General features: G+C 37.9%; 1 protein-coding gene across 7 annotated transcripts in view; it reads right to left on the bottom strand.

Annotated features, from left to right (window-relative positions):
* Positions 1–22965, bottom strand: part of LOC131434549 (uncharacterized) — a 157993-nt gene that overhangs the window by 74301 nt on the left and 60727 nt on the right. For all 7 annotated transcript variants that reach the window (XR_009230345.1, XR_009230349.1, XR_009230350.1 and 4 more), the window contains one exon: positions 13207–13221. Coding sequence is in view for 1 of the 7 variants with exons in the window: in XM_058601370.1 (XP_058457353.1) it covers positions 13207–13221 (15 nt within the window). In the remaining 6 variants the exon portion in view is untranslated. The remainder of the gene's footprint in view (positions 1–13206; positions 13222–22965) is intronic.

Genomic DNA, 22965 nt, shown 5'->3' with positions numbered 1-22965 from the left:
CAAATAAAATTTTTGGATACCTTCCGGGATCAAAAACCGAATGTCGATAAAACTGAAATAAGTTTATTTGGTCATAGGCTATCAAAATCTGCAAACCCGATAATCCCAAATAATTTAGGTGAAATTGACATTTTCACATTAATCACTCTATATTGCCTAAGCCGGAAGCCCGATCTGATTAAAAAACAACAAATTTTCAGACAGATTTCTCAAGACGTTTCATATGAATCTTGGATGAAGGAAATCGGTTCGCGACATAATTTTATTTCGTTACACATATCATTCTGTAGTTTCAGAACTAGAAGTAGGATCATAATGAAATTATAACCTTGTAAAGGGGGAATAGGACTTTTCATATGAATCGAACTTTGTAAGTATCGGTTCAGTAATCTCCGAGAATTACCATGTGAAATCCAAGCCACGAAACATATTTTGTGTACAAGTACAATTGTGACAGATATTGATATAAAAGCCCCACCCCCCTCACACACACACACATACACACATACCTATTTTTGTTTTGATAACGCAAACAACGTCTAGTTCCGTCGAAAGTACAAGAAGAAATTGTATTTATAGAACTATGACCAAGTACACTATAGTCTTTTTTATGCGAGTTTACGTACCGCATAAAAAACCGCATAACTCTGAAAATTCAAAAAAGTCGCATAAAAAATGCATAAAAAAAGACCGCATAAAAAAGACCTTAGTGTATGATATTTTTGTTCTGTAACGTTGAACAGCGGAACTGATACCTTACTATATAAAAAACGGTACTCAGATACAAAGAAGGCAAACACGTGCATTAGAATTTTTCTTCAATGTTCAAGAATGATGATGTTAGGCTTAGTCGAACAGGAGATATTTACAATCTAAGCTCTACCCATTTTTTCTACACGGTTAATTAAAGTAAGACGTATTCACATCAAAAGACCTTCTTTTTCATCAGTTCGAGAATGGGTTTTGATCATGAAAGACATTTTCACTTACCAAATTTGTAGAAAACCTTATTTTCGTTTGCTTACTAAATTGGCCCGATTTATCAAAACTGAACAATTATGTTCAGTTATTGAGCAGTTGGTGATTGCTTCATTTCAAGAATATATAAAAAGTCATAAAAATAAAAATGAGTCGGTATGACTATAAACATTGTTCAACATTATTATTCAATATAAGATGGTGTGTGTGTGTGTGGGATGATTTTTCGTTCGAGAGTTTGCTTCTGCTAGGCTTCATCTCCCAAGTGAAAGCAATCAAACACACCTCGTGCAAACGCTCTTCTCAGCAGACTGGAATGAATTGAAGCAAAACGAAGGTTCTTACCGTGCGTTAGGCAAAGAATAATAAACTGAAAATTTTATTATGAAATAAAAATAATTAATTTAATAATTGCAATCTTGACATTTCAAACGTTGTTCGTTGTTATGTGAAGGACAGGTGTGGAAGGGAATTATTCCAATAATTTATACGAGGAATAAAATGCTAGTTCGAAGATTGACAACTAATCAATAGAAACCAACTAGCGATTTTTTTATAAAAGCGAATCATTCTAGGGAAACCAACAATTCCTTTTCTTGATCATCACCATTTTCGCATCCTGTTGACCACAAATTGATGGTTAGAGCTATTGAAAAAATTTATGACTTCCGCCGTTTGTTCGCCACAAAGCATTATTTAGGCGTTTGAATATCTGACTTCTATGATCAGTCTTCGGAGTCGGGAAACAGAGAGTAATCGATTTTTAACGAGCTAGTTTCAGTACCAATATGATAATACGACGTGGTAAGTGCAAATCATTGAACGATTACTGCTCTGGTACAGCCAGAAGGTAAACCTGTTTCTCAAAGGGGTAAGTAAATTTGTCAATTCGATTGCAGTGCACAAGAGATAAGCGACAATTTACCGCACCATTCCGGGGAAGAATGTAGTGTATGTTGTGCCGTGACCCGTGCGTCTCAGGTTGATCGGCTTACATATTTTTTCCGGCGACGTTCGTGCGAGTGGAGCCCATATCGGGACAAAGCTTCGATGGTGATTAGCGCAGATGTTGTTGGGAAGGACTGGCAGGAAGATAAACTAGCAGACTCGATCGCAATGAAGTTCAAGGCCAGTAAAGAGGCTGGTGGACTGCTGGACCGGTTTACTGTCAACCGGTGCAGTGTTGGTTGTTTTGCGCGAGCAAATAACGATAAGGAATTCACACAGAGAATTGTATCGCGCGCCACAAGTTGATAAACCCGTTAAGCTCATGGGTTGATGTTTTCGAACGTAGTCAGAAGTTGAAACTATATAAAGGTATACCAACATCAGTTTTTGAAATACGTTTAAGAAATGACTCTTACTAATAAAAATTGTTACTATTATCATTAGTTCGTTGTGGAATGTCTCCTAATTGTTAGCATAATATTATTATTAGCATTAGAGACTGGCCGAGTGCTGCATCTGATCCCTGCATGCATACCACGGCCACATGCAGATGTACTTAGGAATGAAAGGATTGTTAGTTCGACGCATGTTGCTACTAGAAACCGAAGAATCCTCTACATTCCCATATACATCACAGACAGATTTTTTTTGTGAATGTCCCTATGAAATTAATATACTTATTACTCCGGGCAGCCGACAACCGACAGTGCTTCAAAGTTCTATCGTGTCATGTGTGAAATTGTACTTCTCGTTAAAGGAACGGTGACCAAAGAGACTCATTTTAGAATTTCGTAAAACTTCCGACATTTGACTATCGGAAGATCTGTTGCTCCGGTATATATTTAATTCTTCACGATAATTATACGCAATGGTTGATCTTGCCCAATTTGACAAATTCATAAATCAGCCATACGATGCGAAATTCACCGTAGGTGTAGGTGCTAGTATTTTCTGTTTTGTTCATGCTTGCTCAGTTTTGCTTAAAATGCCGTCGAAACAAGAAGTATTTCACGAGCGCATTGTGCAGTTCTACGAACTGCACAGAAATTTCGGCAAATATTATACGGTACAACGTATTAAAAGCAAAATGTTGCGGCTTATACAGTTTACAATATCCTAAGATGCCCAACAACTGCTCGTAAGGAAGGTAGTGTAAGACCAGCCAAAATTATGGACGCAAAAGGACTTCGTTCTCTTTCTCGTGCCAACAACAAGGATTCACCGATGGGGATGCCGCAAAAAAGTTCAACTGTTCTCACCAGTACATCTGCAAAACATTGAAAAGACTCGGAATAAAGTACCGAGAGAAGACACGAGCCCCGGGATGCACTGATGCACAGATTTCAACGCTGAAGTCCCAATGCCGCTGGTTGATTAAAAATTATTCCAGAAAAAGTTTTGTTCTGGACGACGAAAATTATTTTCCTCTTTCGAAGACGCAGATTCCCGGAAACGATCGATACTATTCAACGGATAGTTCTATTGCACCTCCGAACATAACATATAAGTTTAAACATAAGTTTGAACAGAAAGTGATGCTGTACATTGTCATTTCCGAGAAAGGCATTTCTAAGCCATGGTTCAAGCCATCTGGGTTGGCAATCAATCAAGATTTGTACCAGAACGAATGTTTGTACAAAGTTTATATCCCGTTTTTTTCAAAAACATCATGCTGATGGACAATACGTGTTTTGGCCGGATAAAGCGTCATAGCATTGCGCCAAAAAACACAATCGTTCCTGAATACCCATTCGATCCCATTTGTACTCAAAAACCACAACCCGATAAATCTACCTCAGTGTCGCCTAATCGAAGATTTCTTCGGAGTTTTGAGCCCCTTGGTGTACAAAAATAACTGGAGAGCCACGAATTGCTAACAGTTGATTGGTATAATCTAGAGATGCATTTGCAAAGTTGACATGAAGGCCGTACAACGCTCCTGTTCCGACATCAAACGGAAGCTTCGCCGAAAATCCGATTACGGACTGTTTTCAAATGTTCACTAAGTTTTTTTCAACAATGAACAATGTATCTTTAATTTCAATAAATCAGATCCTCTCCAAGTATGTTTGTCTTTTTTTGACAGTTTGAGAAAGAAATTTCAAAATTTTAGTTGCCACCCGTTATATGTTATTGTGCATGATCATTTAGCCATGAAAAAAGTTTCTTTGAGTTGGATCCCATATAATTTAACAATCGCGCAAAGAAAGACTCGTGTCGACTGGTGCAAAGCAATGCTGGTGTATAACATCTACGCTGGTTGGGAGAATTGACACAGATTCCTGCACCACCAGCAAGACCAAGTGCGCTGGATTTATCCCTTTGCTCGACATCGCTTCGGAGGCAATCAATGTTTCGTATGACCTCACACGAAATATTGATTGGACTAGTTATGCGACCGCTATATTTAAGAAACTTGAAAGAACTCAACAGTTTCCCGCGGCGAAAGAGTACACGTTTTGGCTGGCTTGATTTTCGACACCGCAACTCAAGCTCAGACGAAACCTGTACCCGGTGCGAAAACTTACATCTGCCCTTCCAACCCTTGGTAGGACAAAGAGTGCTGAGAATTAAACGCGGAAAGAGCTTCATCATTTACCGAGTTTAGAAACAACGGAACATCTCATAATTATAGAAACTAAGCGGCATTAGACGTTACAATGAAAAGTTTGATTAAAGCGAACAAACGCGATTATTGGCATCGATTCGTAGACGGATTATTGAGAGAAACATTACATTAGCACTCTTTGGAATACGGCCCGACGCATGCGCAACCATAGCACCACGAACGAAAGTGAGGAATATAATAACAGCTGGATATTCGATTTCGCTAAAAAAAATATCCTGACTCTGTTGCGGAACAGAAGATCACCCACGTCCCGTCAACAAACAGGATGGTCGATGGTAGAGCTCTCACTTGGGCTATTGTCATGTAACAATAAAGCTCCGGGTATCAAATTCAACTGCCTGACACCGTCAAAAGACGCTTGCTGAATTTATTCGACGAGTTTCTTGAGGGGAGTATTGTCCCGCACGACTAGAGACAAGAGATAGTGATCGCCATTCAAAAAACAGGGAAGCCAGCCTCCGATCATAATTCGTATCGGCCAATAGCTATGCTTTTCTGTATCCGGAAATTATTCGAAAAATGCTTTTGTTTCGTCTAGACAATTGGGTCGAGACTAATGGCTTACTTTCGGATACACAATTTGGATTCCGTAGGGACAAAGGAACGAACGATTGTCTTTCGTTGCTCTCAACCGAAATTCAAGTGGCATTTGCTCGTAAAGAACAAATGGCATCAGTTTTCTTAGACATCATGGGGACTTTTGACTCAGTTTCCATAAACATCCTATCTGAGAAGTTCCATCAGCATGGTCTTTTACCAATTTTGAATAGCTTTATTTATAATCTATTGTCCGAGAAATACATGCATTTCGCGCATGGTAATTTGTCGACAATACGATACTAGGGCTCATTTTTAAGCCCCTTTCTATACAATTTTTACGTAAACAACATTGATGAGTGTATCAACACATCTTGCACGCTAAGACAACTTGCCGACCACAGCGTTGTGTCTATTATAGGACACAAAGGTGCCAATCTCCAAGGACCATTACAAGATACACTCCACAACTTGTCTACGTTGGCTCTTCAACATGGTATCGAGTTCTCTACTAAGGGATGAAATCATAGTTCAGGTCTTCACATTCAAACACGGATAAAAATCCAATGCCGGTACCATGATTAAGAAATTATGAAAATCATGACACGTGTCTTCTCATGAGATCATACCTATTATGGTTGATATTATGAGAAAAATGATTTAAATCATGAAATATTTTATGGGATTTACTTACTCAATCATCAGTAATATACATGGTCTCATGAGAAGTAATGTTTCATGATTTTTATGATTTCATAATCATGGTACCGGCAATGGATTTGTATCCGTGAATATCTAGAGGTCTGGTTCGACTCCAAAGACACCTGGAGATGTCATTTTAGGTATCTGAAACAAAAATGCCAGCAGAGAATCAATTTCCTTCGTAAAATAATCGGATCATGGTGGGCTGCCCACCCAGGAGACCTGATCAGGTTGTATCAAACAACGATATTGTCCGCGAATGAATACGGATGCTTCAGCTTCCGATCCGCAGCATACACCCATTTCATCAGACTGGAAAAAAAATCAGTATCGTTGTTTGCGTATTGCCTTAGGTTGCATGCAGTAGACTCATACGATGAATCTCGAAGTGCTCGCGGGCGTCTTACCATTGAAAAATCGATTCTGGGATCTCTCATATCGATTGCTAATCCGATGCGGCATCTTGAATCCGATGGTGATTGAAAATTTCGAATGGCTTGTCGAGCTCAATTCTCAGACCCGTTGTATGTCCTTGTATTTTTATTATATGGCTCAGAATATTAATCCTTCTTCGTTTGTTCCCAACCGTGCTCATTTCTTGGATACTTCTGATTCTAATGTGTTTTTTGACACATCCATGAGAGAAGAGATTCGTGGAATTCCAGATCACATACGCCCTCAAGTGGTTCCTAATATCTTTTATAATAAATTTAGAACAGTCAACTGTCAACAAGTTTTTTACACTGACGGATCAAACATCAACGAGCCCCCAGTTCCCAACATCTTCAATCAGAACATCACCACTTCGTATAAACTCAGTGATCCAGCTTCAGTTTACGTCGCAGAATTAGCTTCTCAAACAGTTGATCAAATCTACACATAATGTATCGAAACCCATAACTTTTAACGGTATAGAAGAGCACACAGAACAAATTATATCTGAAAAGTTCAACAGTTATTTCATAAATAGCGTTCAACAGATCAATCAAAGTATTGAATTGGTAGGTGAACCAGTTGAAATAACACAGCCGATGAATAACTATTGTAGACTTGATGAATTTCAACCAATCACTTTTGAACAATTGAAAAATATTTGTTTTAATTTGGGAAAATCGACGGGTATTGACAATGTAAACTCAAAAGTGATACAGGATTGCTTTCATGTTATCGGACACGATCTACTGGATTTGGTAAATGAATCGTTGTATACGGGGCACGTACCAAAAGTATGGAAAGAATCTCTGATGGTTTCTATCCCCAAGGTTACTGGAACGGATAAAGCCGAGGAGTACCGTCCCATTAACACGCTGCACACGCTGGAAAAAATTCTGGAACTTGTTGTTAAAGATCAGCTGATTAACTATTTGAACTCTAACAGTTTGCTAATACCGGAACAATCGGGATACCGTAAGGGTCACTCTTGTGAAACCGCTTTGAACCTAGTATTGGCAAAATGGAAGGAGAAAATCGAAGCCAAAGAGAGTATTTTGGCTGTGTTCTTGGATCTGAAGAGAGCCTTTGAAACAATTTCAAGACCATTATTGTTGCAGACATTACGGCGTTTTGGCACCGGGGGAATGGCACATGAATGGTTTGAAAACTATTTATGTGGTAGATCTCAAAAGACTGTTTTTAACGATGTAGTGTCTAGTTCCCTCGGTAATTCACTTGGTGTGCCTCAGGGAAGTGTGTTAGGACCTATTCTATTTATTATGTATATTAATGATATGAAGCGAGTCATACGTTTCTGTGATATAAATTTGTTTGCTGATGATACTGTTCTGTTCATTACGGCTAAAGATTTCAATGAAGCTGTTGCACATTTAAACAAGGATCTAAGTTCGCTGGTTCGATGGTTTAAACTTAAGCAACTGAAACTAAACGTCGCGAAAACTAAATATATGGTTATTTCTTCTGTTAGCACCGGTCATGACGCCAATGTGGAAATTGATGGTGAAACTATTGATCGCGTTAGAGAAATGAAGTATCTTGGAGTCATAATTGATGAAATGTTAACATTCAAATCTCATATCAATAACGTCATCAAGAAGATTTCCAAAAAGTATTGTTTATTATGTCGTTTGAAAAATGACTTAACGACCCATAGTAAGATTCTTTTGTATAAAACAGTCATTTCACCACACATTGACTTCTGCCCATCCATTCTGTTTCTTGCTAATAACACACAAATCTTGAGATTACAGCGACTGCAAAATAAAATCATGCGATTAATCCTAAAATGTAGTAGATATACCTCGTCAGGTTTCCTACTGAACGCATTACAATGGCTTTCAGTAAAACAGATAATTTACTACTTAACCATGGTATTTATTTTCAAGATATTAAATGGCATGCTGCCTCGATATTTGTGTGATCGAATTGAAAGAGGAACTGATTTGCATAGGAAACGAATCTGATGCTAGAACACCAAGCTTTCTGTTAGCCAGATCGCAAAACTCATTATTGTACAGGGAATAAGTTTTTTCAATTCGATGCCAAGAGAAATCAAACGCGCAACGACATTGGTGGAGTTCAAAAAGTTATGTATTTCACACATAAAGTCCGCTTTGTAAGCAAATATTTAGTTAGTTAGTTCAAATTTTTTAGATGTTTTATTTTTTTTGCGTATTACGAAGATTGTTTTTTTTTGTTTATATATATTATTGTGAGACGTATTAAATTACTATGTTCGGTATGATGATGATGGATTTTTAGTTTGTTTGAGAGTTAAAAATAATGAGCAGTCTACAAACGTTTGAGCCTCGCACGCGAAGCAGGTAGTGACTATTTGGAAAGCGAACAGGACTGGCCGAAGAGCCTTAGCATTCGGTGTGTTAAGTTTGCCCTTGACCTTGATCGCAAGGTTTAATTTAAGGAATAGATTCGGTAAACTAATTGGGATCGACAGTTGTTGATGGAATTGGGCTTGGCTCTGCTCATCCGCAGTCTCGTTACTCCATCGTAGCTGATGTGTGTAGCGATGAACTGGTCCGGCGGGAGAGGCCAGGTGAATTACTGTCTGATACTGGTAAAGATATTGAGTTCGATTCCTGATGTGATCAAGGATCTTCCCGGGTTGGAAATTTTCTTGATTAACCCTGGATAGTAAATCCGAAATATTTGAATGTTATTTTGTGGTCAGTCGTTTTTTTGAAGAAGAATCTATACCTGCTAGATTAATCAGATCGTTTTTTTTTGTTTACTGGTTAAGATATGTGCAAAAATATTAATTATCATTTAGATAACTCGTTCTGCTCACACCTTTGTAGGGGTATGAGGTGGGACCATCATCATCATCATCATCATCATTATCATCATCTACTAGGTTGTAATATCTCAAAACCCTTGTGTGAAGCATTCACATACACATTTTCATAGACACAACTTATACAAAGGTTTTATGCACATAGTTAGAATAAGCGGCAATAGTAAAATGATTCTTTCGCAATTATTAATGCCCGTATAGAATCGGATCGCGAAACGAGAATAAGCGACCTTTTGTTGCTTCAGAGAGAATCCCCACAGCAGCGTACTAACCTTTGATTCTCGGACAGGTCATGGAGAGAAATTTGCTCTCGCACTGGTGTCTAATCTATGTTAAATGAATCATGCAGGTTTTTTGTTGCGGCGATGATATCCGTCTCTCTTTGATGGAACTGATTGCATCGTGTGAAGAGTTGCTAGAGAGCGTTCTTTGAGACGATAAAAGCCATACTTGGTGTTAACTATAAACATTATTTTGAACTGGTAGTATTACTATGAATGAAGACATAGTAATACTACCTTTCTCCGAAAATTATTAAAAAAGTGTTCTGTAAAAATGAAAAGTCTACTTAGACTTACAGTAAAGTGGGAGGGGAGGGTTAAAAGTAGCAGGTTTTTGTCTGAGTTGTTTATGGACGGTCTCTTTGCAACATTTTCATTTTAATCCTCATACTAGAGGCAGCATTAGATAAAAGGAAACCTTTTTAAAATTTAGGAAGTTACAGAAAAAATATTTCACAGTCATTTAAAATTTTGAAATTTTGGGTGGTAAATCATAAATATTATTCTACAGCTCAACGGGAATTTGCGCATAATTAACTTCCTCCTGGAAGTAACCGTTCTCGAGATATTTAGACATAAATTTCAAAGAATTTTGTTGAATTGCTCGACTTTAGTAAGTAACTGGTAATTGTATGTTTAGACAAGAATAACAGTTCTTGTGTGCGCAGTTTTGAAAAAAATCTGCAATTTAACGAAAACCTAAATTTTTCGCATTTTATGTTGAAATATCTCGGGAACGGTTACTTCTACGGGGAACGTCTTTATGGGGAAAAAATATTGTTTTTGAGTTGTAGAGACATTTTCGTAAAAAATCTGTAGTATTGCAAATGTCTAACAATTGTTTTTGCCGTAACTTGTTTAATTTTAAAAATGCATTGATCATATTTAGGTGAAATTTCGGTTTTAATATCAGGTGTAAAATAAAAATATTTCAAAAGAGTTATATTCTGTTCTTGAAATTCTATATTTTTGGCTTAAATTCGACTCGAAACATCACAACATTTTTTCAGTGTACATATTTTCTAGTTTCAACTTGATTTCTTATGACTTCTTCTTAAACACCATTTTGATAAAAATTATAATGGTTTGTTTGTAGTCTTGTTAAGCTGTAGAACCGTCTTGAGCTAGTTTAAAATTTGATCAGTATCTAACGGGAAAAAGATTGAAAAAATGGTATGTGAATGCAACTGTGTAATGAAGACCACAAGAATGTTACCGCAGAGACGGCTTTCTCCTCATGTGTTTTCATATGCAGAGTAGTTTAATTGGCAAAACCATTTCCCTGGTTAGGAGCTAGCAACGGGTTCGAGTCCCGTCTCTGTGGTAACATTTTCGCGGACTTCATTACACAGTTGCATTCACATGTCATTTTTAAAATCTTTTTGCCCCGTTAGATACTGATCAAATATAAAGTTTAATGTTTTCGAATTTCAATGAATTTAAAAAATATATACGCCCTTTTTTAAAATCAGCCTTGTGTAGGTCTTGCCATTCGTGAAAAATAAATGCTGTACCAACTTTCATCCGAATCAGAGTATTTGAAACCTGATGACATCTTATCTATAACTGGAATTGCTCAGATGTGTCGTACATAAAACACATTCACATTTGACTGTCGGAAGCATCAAAATTTCTTAAGTCGGAGATCGTATAGCTTATGAAATATTCATGAAGTAATAAAAACGTGCTAAAATCTGTATATTGGTCATCGATTTTTAGCCATAAAAAAAGAAGAAGCGGCTTACATCTCGATTCCATTTGTTTTATAATATTTGGAATTCGTTGAATAAGCTGCTACCCGTATTTTTTATCGTATTGAATTCATACATTCTATCAAATAGTGTTTTATTACTCGTACACAAATCAATGATATATGTTGCCACAGTTTCGATTGCGGATAACTTATGCGTTCCGTTTATCTGCAAAATGAAACAGAAATTATTTGCTGGAAAAAGCAATACGGATGTTGTTTTAAACGTAAATTAAAAAGTATCAGTTTTCTGTTTTCCAATTCTAAGTGTTCCAAATTCTGAACTCTCTGATGTTAATGTAATCAACTATCTAAACAAAAGCAAGCCTGTGAAATTATATTTGTAAAAAAAGAATAGCTGTTCAACTGACGGCTACCGATGATTTTCTCTCCGTGTCTTTACTTTATTGAATTTACCGGTCAAGGTCAAATTCGCCGAGAACAGTAAATCATGAAAAGTGCATCAATCGAAGAGATAGAAAATAACCTCCTCGCATCTTTCATGCATCAATGATCCGTTAAAATTACACCTGACCTTTGGGTTGTTGAAAAAAAAGACGAAAAAAAACCCCACAATTATAATTCATTTAACCGCAAACCCTCATACCTATGCTTGCTCACTTTTACATTGCAAAAATTGACCAGTAATGTGCGTTGCATTTTTTTACTCTTTGCCTGCAGCTTTCAACGAACATTGTGCCGGTGCACAATGTCATCTCCGAGCGGCAGCATTTTACATGAGCTTATTAATTTAGTGTACTGTTTATTGCGTTTTTCCGAATAGTTCTTGTGACTTAAATGATTGCTACCCCGGTGCATTTACGTAATGAACTTGATGTTCCACAACTTTTCACGCGCTTTATCCAAATCGATTTCGTCTCGGTACGCGATTTAAAAAAAATGAGGCGTGACCATGAGTTAACCAATCTGCATGAGTAGACTGACTACCGCAGTACAACGGAGGAATTACGAGAAGAGAACAACGGTCAATTTTAATATGCCGCCTCCAGCACATAAACTTTAGCTTGGTCACTGCAGAGAAAATTGGTTACCTGAAGTTCATATGATAAATGTCATAGCGTTTTTTTTACATGTACATGCTAATCCAATTACACCCATGTTTGTGCACGCGGTGATTGCAAATATGAAGTGTTACCTTGCAGGAAATTGAACGGGACAATATCGATAAAATTGAATCCTAATGAATGTCAACAGACTTGACCTGAAGGTCGCACGTTTGACATGAAGTATTTTGCTAATTTTCTCGAATGCAATTTGTTTACTTTAGCTTTTTAGATTCTTCACATCCACTTACGCCTCAATGCATTACGAATCATTGGCTAAAATTAGAAACCTGATAGGAATGAAAACCAACCTTAAACTTTATGTCAAATGCCGCTTCCCATCGCTGCCACCTAGCACCTAGGTGTCATTTTCCGACGAAAACAAAAATCGCATCCCTCAATCCCTGGTTTTCCCACGCCTCGGGGCTAGGAGAAAAAAAATTCAGCATGACTAATTACGATGTCCTTGCGCCGCTTCTGTCGGTTTCTGATGGCCCACCCGGCTGAACTCGAAAATCGCGCAATACGCTGATTTATTAGTAGCAATCTTGGTGGCCGCCACATTGTTAGCGAATGTACCCTCTAGCTCTCTCTAGCGGTCCTATCTCCCCATATACATGTGTGCATAAATGAGTTCATATTTTACCACTGCTCTCCAACGGGTCTCATCAGCCGCACAGAATGCAAACATTTTTGTGAATAAATTACGCTAAATGTATGTAAATTGTGCTCTTTAGGGTAACGAAGCACCACTAGTGTGTGTACATAAATATATAAATAATTGTAGTTTGTGGAGGCGGTCTGCTGGTTGACGAGATGGTGCAATGTTTTGGGGTGGTGGTGGTGGAGTTGGTGGTCGAGGTGGTAATGAACGCACGGATTTCTTACGATGGGAAAAACAGGGAGCAAGTGCTCTTCTAATCGACGTTGACTAGCTTCTTGATGAAGACGACAAAGGGGCGCTGAAATTCGCGTTTTCTGCCACTTGGGCTGGCTGGCTGGCTGGCTGGCACTAAGGCTAGAAAGACCGTGGCCGGGCTAAGGGTACGTACCTGATAGGTGAGATGCTGTGAAAAGAAGAGAAGAGAAGAAAAATGATGATGAAATTTTAGAATCAGATTTAATTAGAGGTGTTGGAAGAGATGGGTCTGGTATTGCGTTACGATTAAAAGCCGAGCGCGCGATGTAATAAATTTTAATACGGTTTGAGTGGAAAGTAGGATGGGGAAATCTGTTAGTACTGCCTAGCCATTCGAATGCCGGCAATGTTACACAACAGCACAGCAGTCCAATCTAAATCGATTGAGACTACGGCTGTCGTAAAAGATCAGTTGAATGGCTGACCTCGGTTCAATGAGCAATACTAGTGTTACAAGTTGAAAAATGATACCCTTGCTGGAGTGGTTGAAAAAATTGATAACATCGTAATTGCTTAAAGCGCACCGTCCGGCCAGGAAGACATTGGATACTATATTTACAAAGTTTCGCTAACATTAATTTAATAAATTTCAAAGTGTCTGTGCACCGCATTACCCATCACTGCTCCTACTACTTGAACAAAAGGTCGCTACTTCGCTGTAATTTTCCTCTTTTTTTCTCTACTGAAAGTTTTTCACGCAACGGCTATATTTTCTGTCCTCATTGCTTAGGCGAAAGATTGATAGGCTAACATCGAACAATATACCACGACTCGTTACAATGTTCGAATAGATGAAATTGATCTCAATACAGTTTTCTAGGCTGTCATTAGCCAAAGCTACAGTTTTCATCAATCAATCAGGGCGGTTTTCTGACGGAAAAGATTAGCGTCGAACTTATCAAGCAAATTACTTAATTGTAGAGTTTGAACGAGCCTTTTTGTGTAAGTAATTATACAGTTATTTGACTGCGCTCATATCCTGCATAGTATTGCATAATTACGTAATAGAAAAAATAGAAATAGTCTGCTTCGATGATTCAGTGATGTTTCTTTTAAGCGGACACGTCAAATAAGAGGGAAACCGACCGCTAGTAGCTTATTTATTTAATAAACATCTAATCGTAACTAAAAAAAACTGCAACAATTCTTGTTAGAATTTTCCAACAAGATAAAACCTTTCAAAAAAGTTTTCACCTACCAGCACAGACAAACATGCATAAATTGCTTAGTAGAGATTTTTTTTATTGAACTCAAATTTTGCATAAACCATCTGCACGGCAAATCATATTTTGCCACGGGTGCCAAATTTACTCAGTACACCACTGCAAAAAGGGCGCTTAATCTTCAAATCTGATTTTCTCAGAAACGGTGACGAATATAAAAAAAACCCAACTGACAATCTCTTAGAAAATTAGTTTAGATAATTCTGTGAAAATTTCAGAATGATTCATTGACTTTAGCGGTCGGGAAAGTCTTTTTTCTTTTCTGAAGGAAGAATTGCATAGATGAAAACTGAAACTTTCAACTTGTTCATTGAATAACTCGCCTTCAAAAGAATGGATCGAAAATTTATCCTGACAATGTCTAGATAATTTAGTTTAGATGCGATTAGTGCATAAAAACATAAGTGTTGTCGCGATGAAAATTAAGTGAAAGTTGTTTTTGTGGAGGAAGGTCGATTTCTATGTCGGCGCCATTTTAGTTCCCTGGTAACGTAACGAAACATAAGAGAGAAATAAAATCGGCTCAAAAAGGCTGCCAAACAAGCGGCAACTTTCTTGGATTTTATGTGATGTAGTCAAACTTGTAACCGAAAATATCAAAACTTTCTTGGCCACCCGGCCACATCGAGAGTCATTTTGCACATTTGCGAGAGAGCATGGAGAGAAATATAATACGCACAGCGAGCCACGTGGTTTTATGCGACATAATGACCTCAGCCCTTAAGATAACTTAAGGGGCTACTCTATGGAGTGTGGAAATTATTTCATATCAATGAATTAAAAAGCATCGAATAGTACATGTTTTGCTACGATTGAAAACAATTTTTTCGTTATATGTGGAAGATTGTAGATTGTACGCCCCCTGCCGCAAAACGCTTATTTGCAGTGAGCACGATATCTCAATAACAAATGAATCGATTAATTCCACTTTTACAGATGTTGTTTCTAAATGCTATAGCTAGTTCGTGAAAGATGGGTTCAGTGAAAAAACATTGATTGGCAAATTTCAATTTTTTTGAAAAAAAACATTGCCAATCATGCAAATTGTCAGTTGGCTTCAACCTTGCCCGAGACATACACTGATGTATCTTTTTACGCGGGGGATACGTACCGCCAAAAAAAACCGCGCAAAAAAACCGCGTTCCTTTGGAAATCCGCGTGGAAAATAACCCGTTACTTCGGAAATTTGCGTAAAAAAACGCGTAACTTCGAAAATCCGCGTAAAAAAATCCTCCAAACTAAAGAAAAAAAAATTAGATGCAAAATATCTTAGAAATGCATTGAACGGCCAGATCTGGTGTAATCTCAAAATTTTTTTTTGTGAAAGTCGCATTTGGGCCATAAAAAAATTTTGAGACTTCCAAAATCGATATTTTTTTTTGATGCCGAAAAAACCGCGCAACTTCGGAAATCCGCGTAAAAAAACCGCGAAACTTCGGAAATCCGCGTAAAAAAACGAGTAACTTTGGAAATTCGCGTAAAAAAATCGCGTAACTTCGGAAATCCGCGTAAAAAAAATCCTCCAAACTAAAGAAAAAAAATTTTAGATGCAGAATATCTTAGAAATGCATGAAACGGCCAGATCTGGTGTAATTTCATAATTTTTTTTTTGTGAAAATCGCTTTTGGGACATAAAAAATTTTGAGACTTCCAAAATCGATAATTTTTTTGATGCCGAAAAAACCGCGCAACTTCGAAAATCCGCGTAAAAACAACCACGCAAAAAATTCGCGTAAAAAACCACTTAACTTCGGAAATCCGCGCAAAAAAAACCTCCAAATTAAAGAAAAAATATTTTATGATGCCAAATATCTTAGAAACGCATGGTCCAGATCTGGTGTAATTTCGAAAATTTTTTTTTTGTGAAAATCGCCTTTGGGACATAGAAAAATTTTGAGACTTCCAAAATCGATAATTTTTTTTGATGCCGAAAAAAACGCGTAACTTCGGAAATCCTCGTAGAAAAACAGCGTAATTTCGGAAATCCGTGCATGTTGTCGCGATGAAAATTAAGTGAAAGTTGTTTTTGTGGAGGTAAGTCGATTTCTAAAAAGAAACCGCAATAAAAAACTACAAGATGTGGAACAAGGCAACCAAAATTTCTAATGATCTACAATCAAACAGTTCAATCAATCGTCACTCTTTTGATTCCGCACGAGAGTCTGCTTAGGTTGATCTTGATTAGGAACCAACACCGAACACTGTTTGTCTTGATTTGTATTTGTTTTATAGCCGAGGAAATTACACCAATATCCCAAATGTATGCAATTATATCTTTGTACATACTTGCGAAACGGATATTGATATTTAATCTTCTCTTCGCCAAGCTTGTGTTCAAGTTTTGTATGCAAGCAGTTATTTCTACAGCGTTAAGTTTCTCTACCATTCTGCGATTTCGTTGGAAGCGATAATCTTTTTCGCATTATCAATCTAGATCATCTTATACAAATTAAAAATTAATCTTAAGCACTCAAAATTTACCCTGGGTAGTTGTCAACTTCTCAGACGAAACGACATAGCATGGAATTTCATCCGAGCTTGCATGACACAAGATCAGAGCATACCAATTAAAGCTTCAAATCGTTTTATGGCACTTTTTGTCTTGCTGTCTAGCAACAACCTACCTCTACCATGCTACACGTAAGACTGAAACGTTAGCTATAATTTCGCTTATATTTATAGATTCGCGTGCTTCCAATCCAATCTGTTTCGTTCCCTTCAAAGTAATCTCCCCGGCCCCAATACAGTTGTGTCAACGTTTTTTCCTTGATTTTATTGACCTGTTCATCATCGGCCGTCCTGGACGTGTTTCGTGGTCAACGTGTTTTTTGTTCAAGTTGGAAGAACAAACGGCTGCGGCTTCTGGTTCCGGAGATATAACGTTATAAGTGACGTAACCGACAAAAAGTGTTGTTTTTTACCGCTCAATTTTCTCAGAGATGACTGAACCGAGCCGCTCCAGTCGACGACCAACATGCGGGCTACCCGCCAGGGTCTTAGTGGCCCGGAAGTGTTTCCCGCGGACCCAAATCAAAAGAAGCATGCGGCCACCATCGAAAAGTACCAACATCACCTGGACAGTTCCTCATGATCTAATCCGCCAGTCACGGAAGAACACCTGCTGGAAGTTGTATTTCCCAGAATTGCTGTGAAGCAGTGTTACAAATTATTAATTTATCCTGTTTTCGAATAGTTATAAGAAATGCCCCTGGCAACGTGGAACTAATGTATAGGGTATTTTTTTTTCAAAGATGTATTCATTTAGTGGCTGGAGGGATGGGTCTACCATGTTTTATAGGTGACGTTGCTACCCAAGTAACAAACATTGTTCTCGTACTGTATTTCTAAAATCTTCTCTAAACGATTGAGAAATTGGGAAAGCGCACTTTGATTGTATGATGTGCAACAAGTTTCTTGTTTGATATGTTCCACTGCAGTAAGGAGTGTATTGAAAATAAGCTATCCACAAATTTTTCTTTCAAATTATGACAAAAAACGATAGTTTATTGATTTATTAATTTAAGTTGTTTGACGTAAAGCCGCCATAACTAAGTTCAGTTTTGCAATGACTGAGCGGAAACATATATTGGAGAAGCCTAATGAATGAAAAACTAACAGAAAAGATGAATTTTTGGAAAAAGATACGCTCAGAGACAGGACTCGAATATGCCTTCTTATGCATTCCGTGCATACGCGCTACCATTTCGCCACTCTGAATCTTGTTTTAGTCACTCTAAAACGCCAGTCAGACACAATAGCGCGTACATCGAACATGGTCTACATCCTGGCCGTCACCCGACCGATACCTTATATCCACACATCTTCTCTGTCTATCAAACACTTTATTCCTATTTTTCACTTGGAGCTGTTAGCGGAATATATTCAATAGTGTCACTATTTATGTACCATTTAATTGCACTATTTCACTGTCACGTTATTACACTTTCACAAAGTCACTATACTTTAATGAAGCATAACAAGCTTTACAATACAGATACGCGTATTTCGGAATGTTATTTGCATCCTTCTTCAGTGTATCGGTTTTATAAATCATGTTTAATGGTTTATAAAACCGATACACTGAAGAAGGATGTATTCATTAAAACTAAAAATTGATCCATTTTTGTACGAAGTTAAACTGGAGCGTAATGAAAACCGGTTGAAATTTAAGTTATTCTTTCACGAATTTTCGAACTTTTGATCGAACGCTCTTCATTAAGCTCCGTACTAGTGTTGCATCGCATTTTTTAGACGCATGAGCCCATTTTTTTTTGAACTCCTGCATGTTCCCAGCTAGTGGAGGTGTACTATGCTTCTTATATAAAGGCAGCAATCTCTTCTGGAGACACTCAGATCGATAGATTTCTGCATTTATAGTTCCGGTAGTGAAAAAATGGGTGACTTCAAACCACAGGAACATATTGCCTGCCATACCAGTACCTTTCGACCGAATTTCTCCACTTGAATCGACCTGTTCGCATCGATCACATCCTCCCCAACGACGACAGTAAAGTATTGTGGACGTGGAAGGGTTTTTGAGTCCTCCTTTACATAAGTCTCATCGTTCATCAAAACGCATGCATCCGGACACTACAAAAGACGCGAATACAATTTCCGAGCCCTTGTTGCTACTCGCTTCTTCTGTTTTACACTTTGTTTCGAAATTTTCTGCCTTTTATAGGTCTTCAGGTGATTTCGCCTTTTGATGCTCTGATTTGTTCTTCATGATTAGAGATACCACTTTCTGGTCCAGTTTCGGGATGGAAGAACCGGATTTTCTACCTCTTCCTGGTAGCTCATCCAAAGAATAGTGTTCCCCAAACTTATTGCTAATAGTTTTAACACTGACATAATGAATTCCAAACCGCTTCGCCAATTTTCGCATGTAATACCCTTCTCACTTAGCCATGTGTCCAGAACCTTAATTTTCACCTTCTTTGCAATACGCGATATTTTGAAAACGCAGAATTTTAACCGCACAACTGACAGCCAAACGCACAGCCTGCTGTGATCTGAGCATGAAAAACCTGTTTTATTCCACCTAGTGGTGTAATGATGTCTTTCTCATGTACATATAATATTGTGGTATTCCATTCAAAATTTTTCTCTTCGATTTTTGAAACAAACCAAGACATTGTTTGTGCATTAACTAGTATAACTTACAGAATAAAACAGTGCTTTGATTGCGTAGGTCATCCTTAAGAAAACGAAGTGGGTTCACTATTATATGCACTTCCGGCACCGGAACCCGAGAACCGGTATAATCAACGTCAGTTCGTACGGCCACCAACTAACATGACATACAAACTCTACTAGTACGCACTCTAAATGACGATTTAAATGTTTGTTCTATCCGAAAATATGCAGTAATTTTTGGTAGGACCATAAAACCTTTCAATTGACCCTAAGATAGGGAATAACGGTTTAGAGTCCAGTTTATAACATTCTTTACGGTTTTTGTTCCGCCAGTTTAAGTGATGGTGTACAATATTGAACACACTTTACCCTATAACTCCGGACCCGGAAGTCGGATCTGGATGAAATTCAGGAATTTCGTATGGGACCAGAAGACCTTTCATTTGAATCTAAGTTTGTGGAAATCGGTCAAATCATCGCTGAGAAAAGTGAGTGAGATCCATTTTATTATATTTGACCACTATTTCCGGTACTTCCGGAACCGGACACCGGGAACCAGGATAGCCGGAATCGGTTTGTTTAGTTGCCTACTGATGATGACTATCGATTTGTGTAGTTTTGAGACCAGTTTAGAATTTTTTTTTCGTTTTTTGTTTCGCCGGTTTAAATGACGGTGTACAATACTGAACACACTTTACCCTATAACTCCGAATCCGGAAGTCAGATCCGCATGAAATTCAGGAATTGCATATAGGACCAAAAGACCTTTCTTTTGAATCTAAGTTTGTGGAAATCGGTCAAACCATCGCTGAGAAAAGTGAGTGAGATCCATTTTGGTATATATGACCACTATTTCCGGTACTTCCGGAACCGGATACCGGGAACCAGGATAGCCGGAATCGGTTTGTTTGGTTGCCTACTGATGATGACTATCGATTTGTGTAGTTTTGAGACCAGTTTAGAATTTTTTTTACGTGTTTTGTTTCGCCGGTTTAAGTGACGGTGTACAATATTGAACACACTTTACCCTATAACTCCGGAACCGGAAGTCAGATCCGGATGAAATTCAGGAATTCCGTATGGTACCACGACACCTTTCATTTGAATCTAAGTTTGTCGAAATCGGTTCAGCCATCTCCGAGAAAACCTAGTGAGATTATTTGACACATACACACACACAGGCATTGCTCAGCTCGATGAACTGAGTCGAATGGTATATAATTTTCACTAGTCGTTTTTTCAAGTGATTGCATAACCTTTCTATATGAGAAAGGCAAAACCATCACAAATACATACGTACAACACAAATGTATGTAGATAGCTTATTTTCGATACACTCCTTAATATTTGTTATGAGAAAGCTGGAAATGAAACTGTTCAAACGAACATAGTGTACATTCAGTTAATAAAACCAAGGTAGAACATAATCCTTACAGGTTTTTGAGTTGGTTTCACAAGCAGTAATATGAATGATTTTCACATTTGTCACAAAAAACACGTGAAATCTCTTCTCTAACATATCCAATAAAAATAACCGTTATGTAGCAATCGTGAAACATGCAAATTTTAACATATTTTAATTGCTACTTGGGTACGTAATGGAAATGGTCTCAAGCCTCAGCGGGTGGCCCGCGTCCCATCGACGGGAATGGTCCTCCGTAAGCGGTGGTGATGAAAACTTGTTAGAATCATCCAGGTGACGTGAAAACGTATCGGAAGTTACCGAATCCTTCTGTGGGTCCGCAGGAAACACTTCCAGACTACGAGGATCCGGCGGGTGGTCCGCATGTTGATCATTGACTGGAGCGGATTTCCGTGACGGAAGAGAATGAAGGAAACACAGAGAAGTAAATGTCGTGGAAAGCGGAGTAAACGGAGTTGACATCGAGATGGTGAAGAGCCGGGCGAAAGGTGGGGCAGCAAAAAGATCTTGTTATTTTTGATAGAGATGGCAGACAGACGGGTGATCGGGAGAATCGGGCAGATTTAAGTGTCGAACCTGTAAGTGAGGATTATTCATAGCCTCGACGAGGGAAAGGACAACTTTCTATACTAGATACAACGGATTACAACTATTGGGTCATTAATCTAGTTTGAAGATCACGTCTGATTCCAGATATATAATAGAAACGTCAAAACTCATTATCGCTCAAACTTCTTGGATATGGATGAACCGGTATCGATAATTTTAGGCTCGTTCGAGACTAAATTTTTTCTCTGAGTAGATTTCGAAGATCGTATGGCTGACACTTCAAGTTTTGGAAATGGAACCATACAAGTGGTGTAATCGTTAAATTACTTTGTCGATGAAAGAGAAGGGTACCACCAACTTCAACTACAATATACTAGATTCCCGAATTTCAGTTCCGAAAGTATCGGAAATAGTGATAGTAAACTCCAAACATTAACATTTACCAATTTTCTCAGACTTTGATTCAAAGTTTTCCAGTCTGATCCGCTTCAGCAAAACATAGTAAATCCAGTAGTTCCTAATGTTTAGTGGGTTGTAAAATGAATACAGTCCTTTAGAGCAAATTCAGCAGCTGCAAGATTCATATGGGTGGTCTATAATGTAAATGAAACTGAAACGAACGTATCCCCAGCAATCCGTTTTAGTTTTATTTATTCGGCCAGTTCTACTGTCAAATTTAAAACTGGTATACATTGCCGTTCTATTTTTTCTATATTTGAAACACAGATAAAACGCTGTTGGGGCTGCCAGTTTATTTTGTTATAATTTCTAGATTTAAATTTTAAAACTGATATTAATTATGCATCTAGAACTAAAACACTCCTGAATATGCCCTTACAATAAAGTAATTGTTGTTTAATAATGAGTAGTGTATATCATAGGTAGGTTGTTACTTAAATTTTTACAATAGGGACATTTCAGTGATGTCTGAAGAAAATCGTTGTCATTTTCGTAAAGTTTAACATTTTCTGTTGAAATTTCTGTTCTTCAGAGCGTTGTGTCATCCGAGCACTAGTTTGTTTGTTTACAGTCAGTGGAAAATTTCATCTCGACTAAAAAAATGTAGTTAAATCTTGAACATTTTTGAGCGGTAGCGACGGTAGTAAAACAGCAATTGATTGTATGGATCTTCTCAAACCAACGAGAACCTCCTAAAGTTGCTCGCGCTCAAAGCACATTACAGCAAAGGAATTGCCTGTTTCTTCGGCAGAACGGGTCATGTGGCTACTGTGCCACTGAAGCAACGTGAGACTGTCAATTGTGGTGATTTAACACCCAATGACTTTTTTCATTCCCGAACATCAAGAAACTTGGTCAATTTCAACCATATAAAGTAGCAATTCTCGAATCTCATTGAATATGTCATTATAGATCATTTAACTTACGATCGTAGTTGGTCCCATAATATTTTCCGTGTACTCCTATACTGACCAGAAGTCCTTTGATTAAGGACTACCACAAATAATGAAGTCTTTATTAAGGTAGCGTATGTAAGTTGAATGGTAATTTGTGGTTTCGTTGACGATGATTATATCAGTTTTTTTTTTCATTTCGGTAGGTA

Source organism: Malaya genurostris, chromosome 3 (genome assembly GCF_030247185.1).
Source record: "Malaya genurostris strain Urasoe2022 chromosome 3, Malgen_1.1, whole genome shotgun sequence".
In the NCBI taxonomy this organism is placed as follows: domain Eukaryota; kingdom Metazoa; phylum Arthropoda; class Insecta; order Diptera; family Culicidae; genus Malaya; species Malaya genurostris.
The sequence above is the reverse complement of the archived record's forward strand: the minus strand, read 5'-3'. Positions and strand labels throughout refer to the sequence as shown.